The sequence below is a fragment of the Phragmites australis genome, chromosome 9 (assembly GCF_958298935.1).
Source record: "Phragmites australis chromosome 9, lpPhrAust1.1, whole genome shotgun sequence".
Taxonomy (NCBI): domain Eukaryota; kingdom Viridiplantae; phylum Streptophyta; class Magnoliopsida; order Poales; family Poaceae; genus Phragmites; species Phragmites australis.
The window spans coordinates 25,637,080-25,653,511 of NC_084929.1; the positions used below are offsets into that span (position 1 = coordinate 25,637,080).

Sequence of the window (16,432 nt, forward strand, 5' to 3'; positions counted from 1 at the left end):
CTGAAAATCAAGAAAACCGCTTGATAAATCGAGAAAATCGAGCAGTTACCGAGAAAACCGAGCGGTTACTGATAATACAGAAAATTCAAAAAAACCGCTCGATAAATCGCAAAAACCGCTCGGTAACTGGTCCGGTTACCGAACGGCTAAAATCGTATTTTTTTAAATTTTAAATTTTATCAAATAATTTTTTTTAATTTTTTTTTTAAATATTTTATGGGTAATCACGGTTATCGCGAATTTTCGGTTACCCGCGGAGCTCCGGTCGGTGACCTTAATTCCCAAACGCCAAATCCCACGCACCGCTCGCTGCCTTTCGTCGAATCCACTTCTCTTCTCCGCCGCGTCACCACCTCCGCCCCTCGCTCTCCGGCGGCCGCCACCGAAGCAGCAGCCATGGATGAGGAGTACGACGTGATCGTGCTGGGCACGGGGCTCAAGGAGTGCATCCTCAGCGGCCTCCTCTCCGTCGACGGCCTCAAGGTGACCTGCCCCCTCGCTCGCTCCCCTCCGCCACTGCGCGTCCGATCCGCAGCCTCCGTGCTCGGATTCCGAGTCCGCGTGCCGAATCGGTGAACTCGGGTTTCCTCGCTCGGGGTGGACTGGGTCGCTTGAGCTCGCCAGCTCTTAGATCGGGCGTCGCCTCCCCTTTGATCTGGACTTGGCGCGCTGCGCTTACACGAACGCTTTACTTTGCTGTTGACGTGTTGTGTTCGTCGACCTCTGTACTGTGTCTAGAGACTCAGCACCTGAGCCTTGGTGGATCCATGCCGACCGGCTATTGGTCCCCAAGTCAGTGAACTTTGTGATCATTTCCAGGTGTAATTCTCCAGAGATCGGGGCTGAGAAGCCTTGCTGGATCAGGAGGTGTGGAGTAGTTGTAGTGTTCGCTGACGTTTGGGTGGAAGAACACGTAATGAAGTAAGGATCAAGAAGAGAGGGAGAAGCGTTGTCATTTTTTTCCCAAACCCAAACTAAGGGTACTTGTGTTGTGTTGCTTTCCCAAGCTTGCAACTTCTTAGTAACCTGATTTTCCAAGTTAGTTTAATAAATGGGTTTTCATATTTGTCACGGACACGGCAGATAGCAATGTGTTGCCCATGAGATAACGGCAGTGATGATGTAGAGTTAGGGTTAGGTTTTCAGGGTTCCCCAAGGCTCCCAGACCTTAGGCCTCAGCTTCCGGGAGCAGGATGGACTGGTGGTGGGTGGTGGTGGCTTTGGGGCAGCAAGGGTGCTGCCAGCCGTGGGTTTTCTGGTGGGTGAAATGTGGGCGGCAGATGGGGCTGGTTCAGCTGTTGAGGAGCCCAACTGGTAAGCAGTGGGCGAAAAGGTGTCAGCGGCGACATATATGTGCTGCCTTATGCGCGGCAGCGGATAGCCTTTCATCCGTGATGGTGGCAGTGGGGGTGGTGGCACATAGAGCAGCTGTGGCAAGTTGGGGGTGGGGGCATGGTGAGTGGGGTGTGGGTCGGATCGGGAATAGGGCCTGCGGCGGTGCGCTGGAGATGATTGGTGGGGTGGCTATGTGTTACACTGTGCAACACATAGATTCTCCCCAAATAATACATCTACTATGGCTCCAAACTAGGATGCGTGCAATTGAAATGTGCCTTTCAGGAAAGGATATCTTTTCATGAACAGTGAACAACATCTCTTAATCCTAGGGTTCATATCTTGTATGTGATCTCATGGCTACAATTATAAAGATGGCGTGGGATAACGAGGATGCTGCATTAGGAGCCAATTTTGGAACAAAAAAGGAATGATAACCAACTGTTGCCACAATCCCTCACAAACCAAAATCTCTCTTCTCTGTATATTATACACACATAGTCGCATATATGAGTTGATTTATTCTGAACCAGCTGATATTGAATTGCTGTCAAGCCTTGTGCCTTTTTTTATCACCCTACTTAAAGTTGCGGCATTTGAAGTATAAATGTAATGGTGTTGTAAATTTACTTTGCGGATACCATTAAGGATGTGCTTGTGATGACATTGCAGGTGTTGCATATGGATAGAAATGACTACTATGGAGGAGATTCCACCTCACTCAATCTTAACCAGGTAAGAAACTCCAATTATTTGCTGGGGGTTCCAGATTTATGGATCCGTTTTTTGTCAAGCAAAGCTTTTGTCCTTACACAGTACATGCTCCTTTAATTGATTATTTAATTTTCTGTGCTGACCATGCTTTTCACTTCACTTTTTGGGACAGCTCTGGAAGAAGTTTAGAGGGGAAGACAAGCCCCCAGCACATCTTGGTGCAAGCAGAGATTACAATGTGGACATGGTTCCAAAGGTGCAACAGCCTTTAACTATTCAAATATGCCTTTCTACCACTTTTATTAGCGCATCTAATGTATGCGGATATGTTTGCAAGATGACATCAATATAACTCTGACACGATAATGATGCACTGTTTTATCTTGACATGAAACATTTGTAGTTTTTTTGTGTGATCAGTGTGGTGATTCACTAATTCAGGTTGTCAGGCATTTAGAAAAATTATGAACATTTCATCTATAATTACATTTAAAAAAAAGAAGACTGCAAAGTATTCCTATCCAGATTTAAGTCGATTATTACTAGTTTTTTGTTGATATTATTTACTACTATGTACCATAATGAAGTTTGTGGACTTGATTGCCAAAAAAATGTTTCTGTTACCAGTTTATGATGGCAAATGGGACATTGGTTCGAACCCTCATCCACACTGATGTGACGAAGTACTTATCATTCAAAGCTGTTGATGGGAGCTATGTTTTCAGTAAAGGGAAGGTAGTATCTTCAGTCTATGTTCTCCCTTTGTTTTTCATCAACATCACATTTCCTGAACTTTTCTGTAGGTGTTCCAGTTGTTCTTACTTCTTAGATATCCTGTATTCTGATCCTATGGTAGTAGTGTAACATATCTTTTCTCTTTTATTATGTTCAATCAGATTTACAAGGTCCCTGCCACCGATATGGAGGCTCTGAAGTCCCCTTTGATGGGCCTCTTTGAGAAGCGCAGAGCAAGGAACTTCTTCATTTATGTCCAAGATTACAATGAAGCTGATCCAAAAACGCATCAAGGGTTGGACCTTACTAGGGTGACAGCTAGAGAACTTATAGCGTGAGTGCCTCTGCACTTGTTGCATTATATTGATTCCTCTGTCAGCTATAACACCCCAACCCAATTTGGCCTAGCAAGTCCTAGGGTCTGTTTTGTGGTTGTTGTGATGTGCTACACTGCTGTTGTGGGTCGGCGACCCATAGGCCCATTGGGCCGGCCAACGTGGAGGCAGCAGCTGCAAGGGCTAGGGCTGTTGCCTCCCTGCCGCCGCTACCAGGGAGGGCGTGCTCAGCCTAGGGCCGTAGCCGCACCTTCCCTCCTCTATAAGCCGGAGTCGCTGGCAAGTTATCAATAAATAAGGAAATTTAGAGATAAAGTTATTAGGTTGTTTTTAATAGATTAAGGAGGTTTAAGTTGTAATAGGAAAGTGATGGAGCATATCTATAAGCTTCCATCTTTAGGTTTCTTAGGTGTCTAAGTCGTGTGAGCCTCTCTTTAAAAAGAGAGGAGCTGTACCCCTATGGGATTAAGTCAGAAAAGAGGTTTTCCTCTCGCGCGTGCGCCTTGCCTTGCCCTCCTCTCCCTGTGTGTTGCCGCTATTAACTTTGTATAGAACACACAAATGATGTATATATACATTGAGGCCCAATGGGCACTATATATATATGTGGATGAGGGGAACTATAGGACTAGGAGATGACTCTAATTCCCTTGACTATTATATCCTTAACATTTTAACAACCCCTCTCAAATGCAACGTGAATGCAATAACATTGCATTTGAAGAGTTGACACTAAGCATTAGACTTAAAAAAATTGATACATCTGAAGTCCGATATCAAAGATGTTGTCGAAGTGTGCAACTCTTGAACAATGTCGATGTACAAAATGAACTCTTTCACAAGAGGGTAGTGCCTTCACGACCTGTACTTCAACAAATACTTTCAAATATGAATCTTGCTTTGGAGACTTTGATCACAATGAGAATAATGAGATGTGTCAAATCAAGCCAAAAGGAGAATAGAGAAATCACTGCTGCAAGGTAGCAAACAGTGAGACAATATCGTGATGATGACAAAGGGGGCCATTGGTCATGATGTGTAGCAAGACGGCTACGAAAGGACCAAGAAGGCAAGGTCGCATTCACGATGACGATGATGGGGTGAGCCAAATCGATGGGACTCAGCCAAACACAAATGAAAAGAGGCAATTGGCTGAGTGACATAATTTGTGGAACGACACAGCTTTGACGAACTAGAAGAGTATTTGCGTGGACTTGAATGGATGGACGCGGCAGAAAACATGGAATTTGAACTAGAGAATGGAAATAGGACTCAGTGTACTATAGCAACAAGTAGACTCAAAAGATAACTAGGGCAAGGGCAAGAATATCCTTACTTGCTGACATACTCAGGACAAACATCAATATGAGGAGATGCAACAGTGATGAGTAAATGAATCTCCCACCACTCAGAACAAACAAAACACACTTGCTGGGATCGCGAGGAGGATATCTTTCATGGTTGTCAATGGAGAACCACAGTTGGTTGCGTCCGTAGGCCAAGTCGTCGTCCCCGCCAGGGGCACCAAATCTGGGCGAGGACGAGGCGGGACCTAGATGGATCCCAGCCGCCCGCGAACAGGACCACCGCAACGGTGGCCTGACAGAGGCAACAATGGACATGGGCGGATCCCGTGACAAGCGATGCGATTAGAGTGTCATGACGGACCTGATAGGCGACGGAAGACGGGGAAGAAGGGCGGCCGCAACGGGCGGAGTGGCAACAGATCCGACACGATGGCGTCGAATGGGTAGCGCGAACGGCAGGCGACGATGGGCGAGATGAGGGTGGATCTCGGTGGCGGGAGAATCGGTGATAGCGGCACTGTGTTGACGGCAGGATCAGAAGGCTGCAACTCATGATGGATGAACGGTGACGGACGGGCGGTGCAGAGGGCTGCGACGGGATTCGTGGCGGCTTCATCTCGGCGGCGGCCGGATCTAACAATTACGCCCAAAATTACATCTAACAATTACGCCCAAAATTAGAAATAAATAAGCACTTTTCAAAAGCCATCACAATGCCAAATAGAGGCATAGAGCCCTAGTAGTGTCGAGAACTTGGGATCAGCCTCATGCGGCTAATTATGATAGTGTCAGAGTAGCATAATGCTAAACCTGGATTTCCTTTTAGGCAAATGGAGGACACAAGCATATGGTGTGAGTTAAGACCTAGAGTATTAGGGTGTCACACCAATACGATTTTTACTGTGGTTTTTCAAATTCATTGTAGACAAATGCTTACCTTATTCTTGCATCTTGCCTAATATGGATAAATTGACATTTGTAGTCAGCAACAAGATTTTTCCCCTTGTGGCACACTCGCCTAATATTCATTGTGAAAATAATTAAAGAAGAGTGCTGCCTTGCAGATCATGGATTACATAACCTTCCATATGTTATGACAATATATTTCTTGTGCCTGTCACTGTTACCTCCACAAAAATAATTCCTTGTTTCCATTTGTGTTTCTTCAGAAAATATGGTTTGAGCGATGATACAGTGGATTTCATTGGACATGCGCTTGCTCTTCATAGAGATGATCGTTATCTTGATGAACCGGCACTTGATACCATAAAAAGGATGAAAGTAAGTCTTGGCCAAAGCTGGTTCCTTGTTGCTACAAATAAACTTGTCATAAGTCTGTTGTTTGAATATGCTTGCTTTATGTAGTTCAATTAAATTTACCTGTTATGTGCTTTTAGCTATATGCAGAGTCTCTTGCACGCTTTCAAGGAGGCTCACCGTATATTTATCCACTATATGGGCTGGGTGAGCTACCACAGGTCAGTCAATTTTCAACCTGTTAATTCAGTACTTATTGCATGGGCATATTCATATTCTTTGCTCAGGTTACAATGCTTTCTTATGCTACAGGGTTTTGCACGTCTGAGTGCTGTTTATGGTGGTACTTACATGTTAAATAAGCCAGAGTGCAAGGTCTGCTTTATCACCTCCCTTGCCATAGCTCACATAATTTGGATGACAAGAGAATGCTCTCCTATTCACCTGTGCTACCTCATTTGTATAGGTTGAATTGGATATGGAAGGGAAAGTGTGTGGTGTTACATCAGAAGGTGAAACTGCAAAGTGCAAGAAGGTTGTCTGTGATCCTTCGTATTTACCCAACAAGGTGAATACTCTTTCCCTGTATTCAGTTTTTAAAAGGTTCAGATGGTCATGTCAGTGCCATATACTTTTATTTTGATATATCACAAGCTAATTGCCTGCAACTTCAGATCTTTTTTTTTTCTCTTTTTTCTTCCCATCTTGAGAAGGTCTTAGTAACTACAACGCCTTCTGGTGTTTTTGCTGTATGTTTTTCCCCCAGTTCTGGTGTCATGCTAATGTTTGTCAACAGGTTAGGAAGATCGGTAGAGTCGTACGTGCAATTGCTATTATGAGCCACCCAATCCCAAATACAAATGAGTCCCACTCAGTTCAGATTATTTTGCCGCAGAAACAACTTGGACGCAAGTCAGACATGTGAGGCTTTTCTCATGCTCAAATAATTTTCATTTCATAAATTACTAGATTTACTTGCACACTTTTATCAAATGGATCGCTATGCTAGCCTCAGTTATGACATTTCTGTTGGTATTATCTTGTTAGGTATGTTTTCTGTTCCTCATACACACACAATGTTGCGCCAAGAGGGAAGTTCATTGCATTTGTGTCTGCCGAAGCAGAGACGGATAATCCCCAGTCTGAGCTAAAGCCTGGAATTGATCTACTTGGCTCTGTCGATGAGCTATTTTATGATATCTATGACAGATATGAACCAGTGAATGAACCATCTCTTGATAATTGCTTTGTCTCAACAGTAAGATTTGCAGTATATGATAATAAAATGAATATGAAATTTCACTGCTTTGGACTTACTACCAAATCTTTAAGGCGGTTTCTCTGTGCAGAGCTATGATGCCACCACACATTTTGAGACAACTGTGACAGACGTTCTTAACATGTATACAATGATCACTGGAAAGGTAACATTCACTTCATCTTTATTTTCTCCATAGGACTGAATGTAGCTAGGAGTAGTCTTTGGTTAGTCTAATGTGCCAAATGTTATTCAAATCTTATACTTGCTCAAAAAAGATCTGCAATGCTTTTATGCAGTAGTTACAGCTAACTGTGCATTATTAATATATTATCGTGACATGAACATTTGTAGCTTATTTGGAGCGGATCTAGATACCTAGAGAGTAGGGACTGCGTATTGACTCACATGTTCTGCTGTTATATATGCTAAGCGAAAAAGTCTCCCTCTGTGTCATTCTTTTAAAGATTTTATGAATCTAATTGCTCAATCCTGCTCCATCCACTAGTTTATGGTGGAAAAATGGATTTATCCTTTGTATCCTAACTGAGCCTAGCTTGGTTGAGGTTGTGGATGTACGTCTAGACCACCTAGGTTTGAGTCCTCTCCAATGCGAATTTGGGTGCATATTTCTTCTTATTTATAATGTCACCTAATCCCTCCTAGTTTGATCGACTTTATTTTATCCTAACTGTGCTCTCATCGCAGACGGTTGATCTTAGTGTGGATTTGAGTGCTGCTAGTGCTGCCGAAGAATACTAAATTTCATAATCATAATCCCATGTTCATCAAAGACGCACTACGTTGGGGACAACACAGGACAAACCTTATGGAATCACTAGTCCGAGTTTATTCCAGTCCAGATTACATCGTGTGTTCTACTGTTCTGCCCAATTTCTACTGCATGCTTGTTGCTAGCAGAAATATGCAAAATTGTTGACGCAAGTTGATCGGATGATGGTGGGTTTATTTACTGAAGTAATGATCGAATGGTGTAAAGCCGTATACAGTGAACACAGCTGACTATCGTAACTGTTTGGTAAATTTACATGTCTGGTTCTTCAATGTTGTGTTCTTCTCCTTGGTGTTATTGGGCGCTGCACGAGCCCCGTGCCTTACTGAACGGTCGAAGTTTCAATGGCATGCACTGCCATAATGTTTCTGCTCTAGTGTGGCAAACCACACCTTTCCGGCTCTTGCTGCGGAGATATTGCTGGTTGTGGCAGGTGCCGTATCGCTGCAGAATTTTATGGTACGTGATTTGGTGTTGAAAGATTTGGCTCTGATTGAATTTCTAGCCCACAAATTGGTTGGAACTGAAAGGCTTCGTTGTCGATGCTGTTGATCTCATCGCAACCAGAGACTTTGTTGTGGCTCATGATCTTTGGATCGTATAGCTTTTGGGGAACTTGACATGGATGACTATTTATGAGTTACAGATATATTAGCACAGTTCTGCGGCTGCTTGCAAGTGAAGCTGTCTGCCAAAATGTTGGCTCACCAATAGGCTTTACAGCAGAGGAAGGCTACACATAATACAAGCCATTGTTCTGTAGAACGCACTCTGCTGCTACTTCTCTACCACTGTGTTTCCAACGGGCTCGCTGTCTTCCCCGGTTGCTCGTTTCACCATTTTTTTCCATCTCAAGCCGAACCAGCGCCGTTCATGGGTTCGGGTTCGACCGTGGCGCTGTCCTCCTGCAACCCTGATTTCTTCTTGGCCTTCTGCGCCCACCCCAGGACGCCCTGCTGCACATGCTTGTTGAAGATCTCCTTCTTGTAGCAGCTCCCCATCTTTGAGCACAAAGGGAGCAAAACGTCCATTGATCAGCGTTGAGGATAACAATTGTATCCACAAACGATGTTGAAAACACCAACGCACCTGGGTTACGATTGCATACAGAGGCAGGGTGCTGTAGCTGCAGAGAAGTTGAATAACGACCCTGCAAGCAGAAGGATGGATGCAGGAGGTATTAAGGACAGATTCATGCTTGCCATTTCGATTCCTGTGGAACAATAGACTGGAGGAGGGATTGGCATGCAAATTACCCGAGAACAAGCCTCGGCACCATGAAACCAACATGATCCATGAAGCAGGATTGGAACCCGTAAGTGGCCTTGAAAAGGAAAGACGGTAAAGGGTGCGCGACGTTATGATCAGTAGCCTTACATCTGAGTACGCTTCACGAATGGCGGCGCGTCGCAATGCTTACCAGTATCCAGAAGAAGAATGCAAGCTCAAATGCATTCTGAAAGAGGATGAAGTGGATCAGGTGCAGCACGATCCTCGGCCGCCGGAACCAGAAGTGCTCATCTGATGGTTTTACGACCAAGTCGCCCTCGATCGCCGTGTGCTTCTCAGCTACATCATAGGCTAACTGAGCTATGACGTGCTCCAGCTTAGTGCCAATAGCTAACAGAAGCTGCAATAATAGGTAAGTGCCCTGTAAGCTCCTAGTCCTGAATGCTTAGACAGTGGTCAAGTAATTTTTTTTTCGGAACATGAAGGAGAACCGTATATCATTGCGTCAATAGGAAAAAAAAAAGTTGTTACACGGCTTTGGATTTTCTTTTATATTCACGCCCTTGATAATGATAAAAACTACTGAATAACTATGGAGACAGAGGTCAAGGATCGTTCACAGCACAAATTCTATTTGTTCAGACTTTGTAAAAGGACTCCAAAACAACACATTATATATGCACTTACAATAAGGGGAAGGAAAGCAATCCAAAAGTATGTGTGCCAACCTGCAGAGTAACAAAATGAAGGGTAAGTAGCTTTGACAAGCTTAAATACTGGAATCTTACTACAGCACCTAGCGCCTGTTAAAAGGGACAAACTGGTTCCGCGAGAAGATTGTACGGGAACACTAGAAACCATAAAAGTGCTTACGAAAAAGGATGAAATAAGGTTTACCATTAACGTTCAGCAATAGAAATATCACCACGAAGATCCACAAGCACCAGCTAAAAGGGGATAGAAACAGTATGATTAAGTTTATTCGTGAAGCAAATTTGCTTCAAATTTTAGAAGAATGTGTAACGCTGTTTGTATTACCTTGTACCGACTATTTTCTTAAAATCAGACTCTAACACCCTCACCATGTATTTATGGAAATCAAATTTTGGGTTTCCGCGGCAGTGAGTCTGTAATCCAAAAGAACTTCATGTTTACATACCAGGAAAGAACACAACATTAACTAATTATCACCTGGTGCTTACCATGATAAAACCAAGACGCATTGTGGTGTAGTCTGATTTAGCTACTGAACCATAAAATTGCTTACCAAAAGAATGCTGAATGGAAAAAGAAAGAAAAAGCTGGTTAGCTCACCAATAGACTATTATGTAAAGATTGATTCTTCAATACTTAGCAATTACTTTCAGTAAACCCAAAAACATAAATAAAGCAATTGCCACAGGTGCACAAAAACATTGTGTGTCAAATTTACAACTTGACTAATACTCCCTCTGGTCACCGAAAAGAGTCATTTTGGACATCGATGCAGTTGTCAAAACACAACATTGATCACTAATTTCTATTATAAAACATTAAAAATTGTAATACTATAGAACTATTTTTCAAGACAGGTCTACTCATATCATTTTCAAATGACCAATCTAGGTGTATCAAAAGATATTAGTGCCCAAAATTTACATAGTGCTTTTTGTCATATAACCCAAAACGTCACCTTTTTTTTTCTACTGGATGGAGTACATGCAATTTTGCGATATACAAAAAGATATCTGTTAGTAGAGCACATGAATGCATTCCTTACCAGCCAACACAACATTATAGAATCTTTGCCAATACCCTTATAACGTTCCTTGATAAATTCAAGTTGATGCACATGGGTTACCTTAGGTCCTGCAATTTCATAGGATTTTATCATCATATCACAAATAAACAGGTCTGTTTCTTGTGAAGAAAATAAACAAGTCATAAACAAGGAAGCTATTTTTTTCACTAGGATTTATCCATTTCCAGTTTTCGCAGAACAAAAAGATTGCTTCAAACTGCAAGTGTGTCATTACACTAAAATATGAGCAACAAGCTAGGTCATGATACCGTTTCCTGCATCATCTTTCTGAATTTCATCCTCCCACTGTTTCCATTTGTGTATCTGATGAGTAATAATTACAGTGAGAAACAGCCGGCAAAATCAACAAGAGTTCTGCGGCAGAACTGCAAGGAACGTCATAATATGAGATAGCCAGAACTGCAAGGCTTACCTTTGCACCTCCCAAAATCATAGTTGCAGCACTGAAAAAAACATGTGAGATAGCCAGAACAAATATGAAAATGTGCAGCTGATGTAAGGCCTCAAGGGACAGCAGTGGAACTTTTCCCTGTCAAAACAAACGCTAAAGTTCATATATACCACTAAATCATAAAAAGAAACATTTATTTATTGTTTAGGAGGGGAAATAAAGACATCAGATCGAATAGCAGAAAGCCAGAAACATCACAGTTGCAGGAAGGTTGTTTTCAGTCTTGGACTGTGTCAAAAGGTGGTGACAGATTAAGCACGTACATAGTGATAAGCCACTTGAATGTTTTAATCAACTGTTATATATGCAATATGCTCATCTGCTCTTCTTAAGAAAGAATTGCCTTGTTGTTTGTTTATTAGCTTTCAATAAACATAGACAACCAATATTTTGCACAAAATCTATGAACAATGAGCGTTATCCAAAATTCCAAATTGCATGATCCGGTCAGTTCACCTCCTTCTGGCAGAGCTCTGCCTCGGCCCCAGCTGCACCCTCACTGAGCAGCCGCCCCGGCTTGATGCCGCCAAGGATCTCAGTGGCGAAAAAATGCGCCTGCTTGGCGCCCACCTCAGCAGCCTGGTCATCCACCGGCCTTTTGCATGGCAGCATGTGGTCTGTCCAGCCGGGAGGAATGCATGTCCTCTGGATCATCCCCTGGAATACCGTCAGCAGCAGGGAGATGAACCCGAGCAGCATCAGCTCTGCATCGCACACCAACACAAAAGAGCTAAACATTTTTTGCACTGGACAAAAGAGCTAAACACCGATTTTTGTGCTTACCTTCTTTGACCTTGAGGAGCGCCTCGTAGAGAGGCTTCTGATTGTTCTTCCTGAGCGTCTGCATGCCCTCGCATGAGCACCAGAGGTTAGAAGCTCTCAGCTCGTCAGCGTCACATGCAGCAGGAGGCAGCAGAAAAGGCAACGCAAGAACCACTAGCTCCAGCGCCTACGTTACCTTGCCGAGGTGATGGAGGCCCCGCTCGGCGGCGAGGGAGATGAGCACGATGATCGAGCAGACCGCCGCCACGATCCACGTCGGCGTGAACTGCAGCGCCGCCGCCTCGTCGGCCTTCGCCATCGTCCGCTCCTCGCTTTTCTCCGGTCCGCAGCGCAGACTGCCCACTCCCGGAAGAGGCGCCCTCTGCTGTTTTGTGTTGCGGGCCTTGCGGCCTTCGCGAGGCTGACCGCGCGGGGCCCATCGCAATAGTACGAGGAGGATGGTGAAGGTGGGCCCACCGTCGTGGGTGGGAACGCGCTGTCAGCATCGGAGGGAATTCAGGCGGGCCCAGGAATATGAAACCGGTGGAAGGCAATAACGCGCAGGGCTGGAGGAGGTGTCTCATTCTCGTTTGGAATTTCAAACCGGTGGACGGCAATAACGCTGTGTTCCATGCCCACATATGCACACATCCAGTAAATAAAACATAGATTTTTTTTTCTCATTATAGAGGCTCACATCGACCAGCAACAGAGGTGCTGAGCGAGTGCCTCCGGAGATAGCCGCCGGGGATTAAACTCAGATCGGCTGTACGAGGGCCACCGCAAGAAATCAACTGGTTCATTGACCCCTTAGTAAATATAAAACATAGTTAATTGCAGTTTTTTTAGCCAACTAAAAAAATATCTGGTGAAAACCACTTCTTCGGTGGAATCGTGAAAATCCCAAATACATGTGCATTAGTTTTGAGAAGTTATCATAAAAATAACATATGATATGATATCATATTGTAAGATTTCACGATCAAATTATTCATTAAAATGATATGGAATCGGCAAACAAAAAAGAAAAGGGTTTTAAAAACATGAGGAATAATGTTCATATCGTTACATCACTATTCATTTTGTTGTTTATCTATTTCATATCCTACCATTGAATAATCGATTTTGATCTTGATATTTTCACACACTAGTATAAGATCACTTCCCCTACACTGTTCTTGAAAAAAAATTCAGAATTTCTAGAAATGTTTTTTGGATGGGTTTGAAAGGGGCGATTTCCAGCAGATATTGAGCCTAAAAATCAATCTAGCCAAAATTGGTGTGTGGGCATGAACAATCAAGTTGCAATATCATAGAGATAGTGTTTGATCTCGAACGAAAGGTATTAGTTCCAGTTGATGTTCGACATTTTGTCTTTTTTTAGAACTGTTCAACATTTTGTCATCGTACTCCATTGGGTTCAATGTAAATTGCAAATATGTTTTCTAATTTTGAAACTGTTAGTACATTTACTTTTTACCATCAAATTATTTAAGTACGAATCATGCTCACTCTATTACAAACCGAACAAGGAATATTTTGAATGGGCACAAGGACTAACAAGGTTATAATACCAAAAGAAAGAGGTGGCAAAATAACGATGAGCTGTTTGGTCTGCCATCTCTCACTCCGTCAAATGAAATGAACATTGCTAGCCCAGTACCCCGCCCAGCAAGGCATGAATGCCCTGACTCCCTCTGTTGCTACGTGAGGCGTTTTGGAGAAAAAAGCAGCACATGGGATACATACATACATACATACATACATACATACATACATACATACATACATATATATATATATATATATATCTTCAATATGGCTCACCCTATAAACGGGCGAGTAAGGTGCTTAATAGGCTCATCGTCCGTTTATCGGACGAGTAAGATCTCACATTATAAACGGGTAACACCTTGTGGATCCGGCCTGTCAGATAATTAAAAATACGGTGACGTGCCACATGTCGCCCGACGACACCTTTATCTCGCCCAGTGAATGAGTAACAATAAGGTGTCGATCGTAATTTTTTTGTTGTCAAATCGTCTAATGCCATTAGATATCTGTGTGATATTTTGGATACCCGTATTTGACATAAATGTAAAGTTGAACATGATGATTTTAATAGGAACTACGACATACATGGGCATTGGCATGTACGGTACACGATCATTATAACCTTAACAAGTATTGTGTCTAAACCTAACATGCCTTATAGAATATAAACAACAAGATTACAACATCTGATCTACAAAGTGCAACATGGGTACTTTCCCTTCCTCGTCGCTTCCGGTCCTGCCTCATGCGCCCGACGTCCCCTCTCACGCTTTCTCTCCCTCTCCTCCTCACGGGCATCCGTCATCATACGATTATGTTCCTCCCTCATCTCATGGAAGCGTCTCCAAGCGACGCAGTGCTCAGTATGAAGGAGGAACACATCTGTTTGTGACTGCTCAGTATCTAGCCACTGAAAAAAGTAACATAATAGTGGCAGTGACTGCAATGAAGAACAAAATATTAAGTGATAGATCATAGTTGTTTTTGGAGTAGTTAGACCAGAAGTTATTACCTGGGGATGAGAGCCAATATTGGTGCTTCCCTAGGGTGGATCGTACTCGTAGTTGTGGCACATGAAGAACCTCCTTCCGTAAGTGTAGGAGAACTCGGAGGACTTCATCACCCTACAAAGATCTTCACACAAGTATATGGGCATTTCGATCTCATCAGGCGTAGTATCCGGTATGTATTTCTCGGGAAAAGGATCGGACGTCATTTTCGTCGAAGTTGTGGAGGTTGAGGCTAGTGCTTTGGTTTTACATGTGACCAGGAGATCATCTATTTATACAACGGATTCGTGCTAGTGTATGGACTAAGTCCACAAAAATCGACCTTGGAAAGCAGTTGATTCTGCAGTAAGGTTTGGTCATATCAACTGAAAAGAATACTTCTGAAAAGCCTACTTCTTAAAAGGCTACTTCTAAAAAGGCTTACTTTTGAAAAGCTTACATCTGAACAGGCTGCGTCTAAAAAGGCTGCGTCTGAAAAGGCTACTTCTGAAAGTCTAGGTCTCAAAAGGGTTGCTCTGAAAAGGCTACTGATGATAAATGTAGTTTTGAAAAGGCTAGGTCTGAAAAAGACTAGGACTGAAAATAGAATACATGTTTATTATCACGGTTGAATGTGTGCGGTAACACAAATTTGACGATAATATTACATCGTGGTAAAATGATGTATGCTGCTACAATGCATCTATAAAATACTCATGTATCTAGAAATTGAAGCCACAACGATCAATGGAGAGTAGGAGCATCTCCAATGAAAAGGTAATTACAACGTTACGCACCTGTGTATGTTGCTAGGCACCGTCCCAGTCATCGGGAGCGGGAACGCCTAGAACTTCTCGAACTACCGTATCACATGATATGGTGAGTACTCCTTGATGTAGATATCACAGACGAGGGTGCACCACGTGATCTAGTACTCCTGGTCCCGTAAGCACAACACCAAAAGTCCAAGCGGAACACGTAGAAATACCTCCTCCTCCGTGTACAACCTCTAGCAGACGTCGTTCACCGTCAGCTCGTCGAACTGGTGAACGAAGTCCGAGTACACGCGATGTGTCTGCACACTGGACCAAGTCAGCTATGCAGCCAAACTAAGTTAGAGAAACAAAAAAGTAAGTAATGGAAAAATACGTGCAAAGTTCAGAGCTCTTACCCTATTCCTGCACCACAATGATCCCATAGTCAGGCCGTCAACATTGTTGGCAGGGAACTGGTACACGTTATGGTCCACAACGGGCCTACTGATGGCGAAATGCTCGTACGACCACATCTGAAGCAGCAGGAGACACCTGGTGAGAATCACGTTGTTATCCATCTTGGTGCAGGCATCACACATGTCGCAGTACGTTGCAACCAGCACAGTTGATGCCCAATTGTATTACGGGACCTCCCCTGGGTCGGTGTCCGCAACCTCTCTTGGCATATGAGATCATGCTCCTCGAGACTATGTTACCGTGGGTCTCGGTGAGCATGATCCACCCAAAAAACTATAGAAGGTACGCCTCCAAATGGCGGGAGACATCCTTATTGCATGCCAATGGATGGATATTGTCCGCCTATCAAAGAAGAAACAATTATAAATATGTTCATCAGTTAGTGATATAAATGTGATGACAAAACAATACAAGACAGATGTACCATAATATTAATCGAACTTAATGAGTCAACGAAGCCAACGATTGATGAGGACAGGGACACCTCCCATCTACAACTGAGAAGGACAAACCTGATTCCGCACGGTTGACACTTGGAACACCAACGATGCATTTCTTGTAAGTATGTACTGTTCCGTTGCACTTGCTGCACCATTTAACACAACGGCCGACTTCTGCTTCGTCCATGTCATTACGGAGCCTCGTAGTCCCGCGCCATCCCTTCTCTTGCTTCATCTTC

The 16,432-nt window shown here is 43.4% G+C and overlaps 2 protein-coding genes across 2 annotated transcripts; one reads left to right on the forward strand and one right to left on the reverse strand.

Moving 5' to 3' along the window:
* Positions 1–271: 271 nt before the first annotated feature.
* On the forward strand, positions 272–8,006 carry LOC133928893 (guanosine nucleotide diphosphate dissociation inhibitor 2-like). Its single transcript, XM_062375406.1, has 13 exons — positions 272–483; positions 2,008–2,070; positions 2,222–2,305; positions 2,677–2,784; positions 2,946–3,118; positions 5,596–5,707; positions 5,824–5,904; positions 5,996–6,058; positions 6,150–6,251; positions 6,480–6,604; positions 6,731–6,941; positions 7,033–7,107; positions 7,650–8,006. The coding sequence occupies exons 1-13, from the start codon at positions 397–399 to the stop codon at positions 7,701–7,703; spliced, it is 1,338 nt and encodes a 445-aa protein (XP_062231390.1). The 5' UTR covers positions 272–396; the 3' UTR covers positions 7,704–8,006.
* Positions 8,007–8,339: 333 nt separating this feature from the next.
* Positions 8,340–12,400, reverse strand: LOC133928892 (MLO-like protein 1). Its single transcript, XM_062375405.1, has 14 exons — positions 12,175–12,400; positions 12,000–12,057; positions 11,673–11,920; positions 11,178–11,294; positions 11,014–11,068; positions 10,724–10,812; positions 10,167–10,241; positions 10,003–10,091; positions 9,862–9,911; positions 9,652–9,692; positions 9,155–9,364; positions 8,991–9,058; positions 8,824–8,884; positions 8,340–8,735 (listed from the first exon to the last, which is right to left on the reverse strand). The coding sequence occupies exons 1-14, from the start codon at positions 12,295–12,297 to the stop codon at positions 8,586–8,588; spliced, it is 1,434 nt and encodes a 477-aa protein (XP_062231389.1). The 5' UTR covers positions 12,298–12,400; the 3' UTR covers positions 8,340–8,585.
* Positions 12,401–16,432: the final 4,032 nt, after the last annotated feature.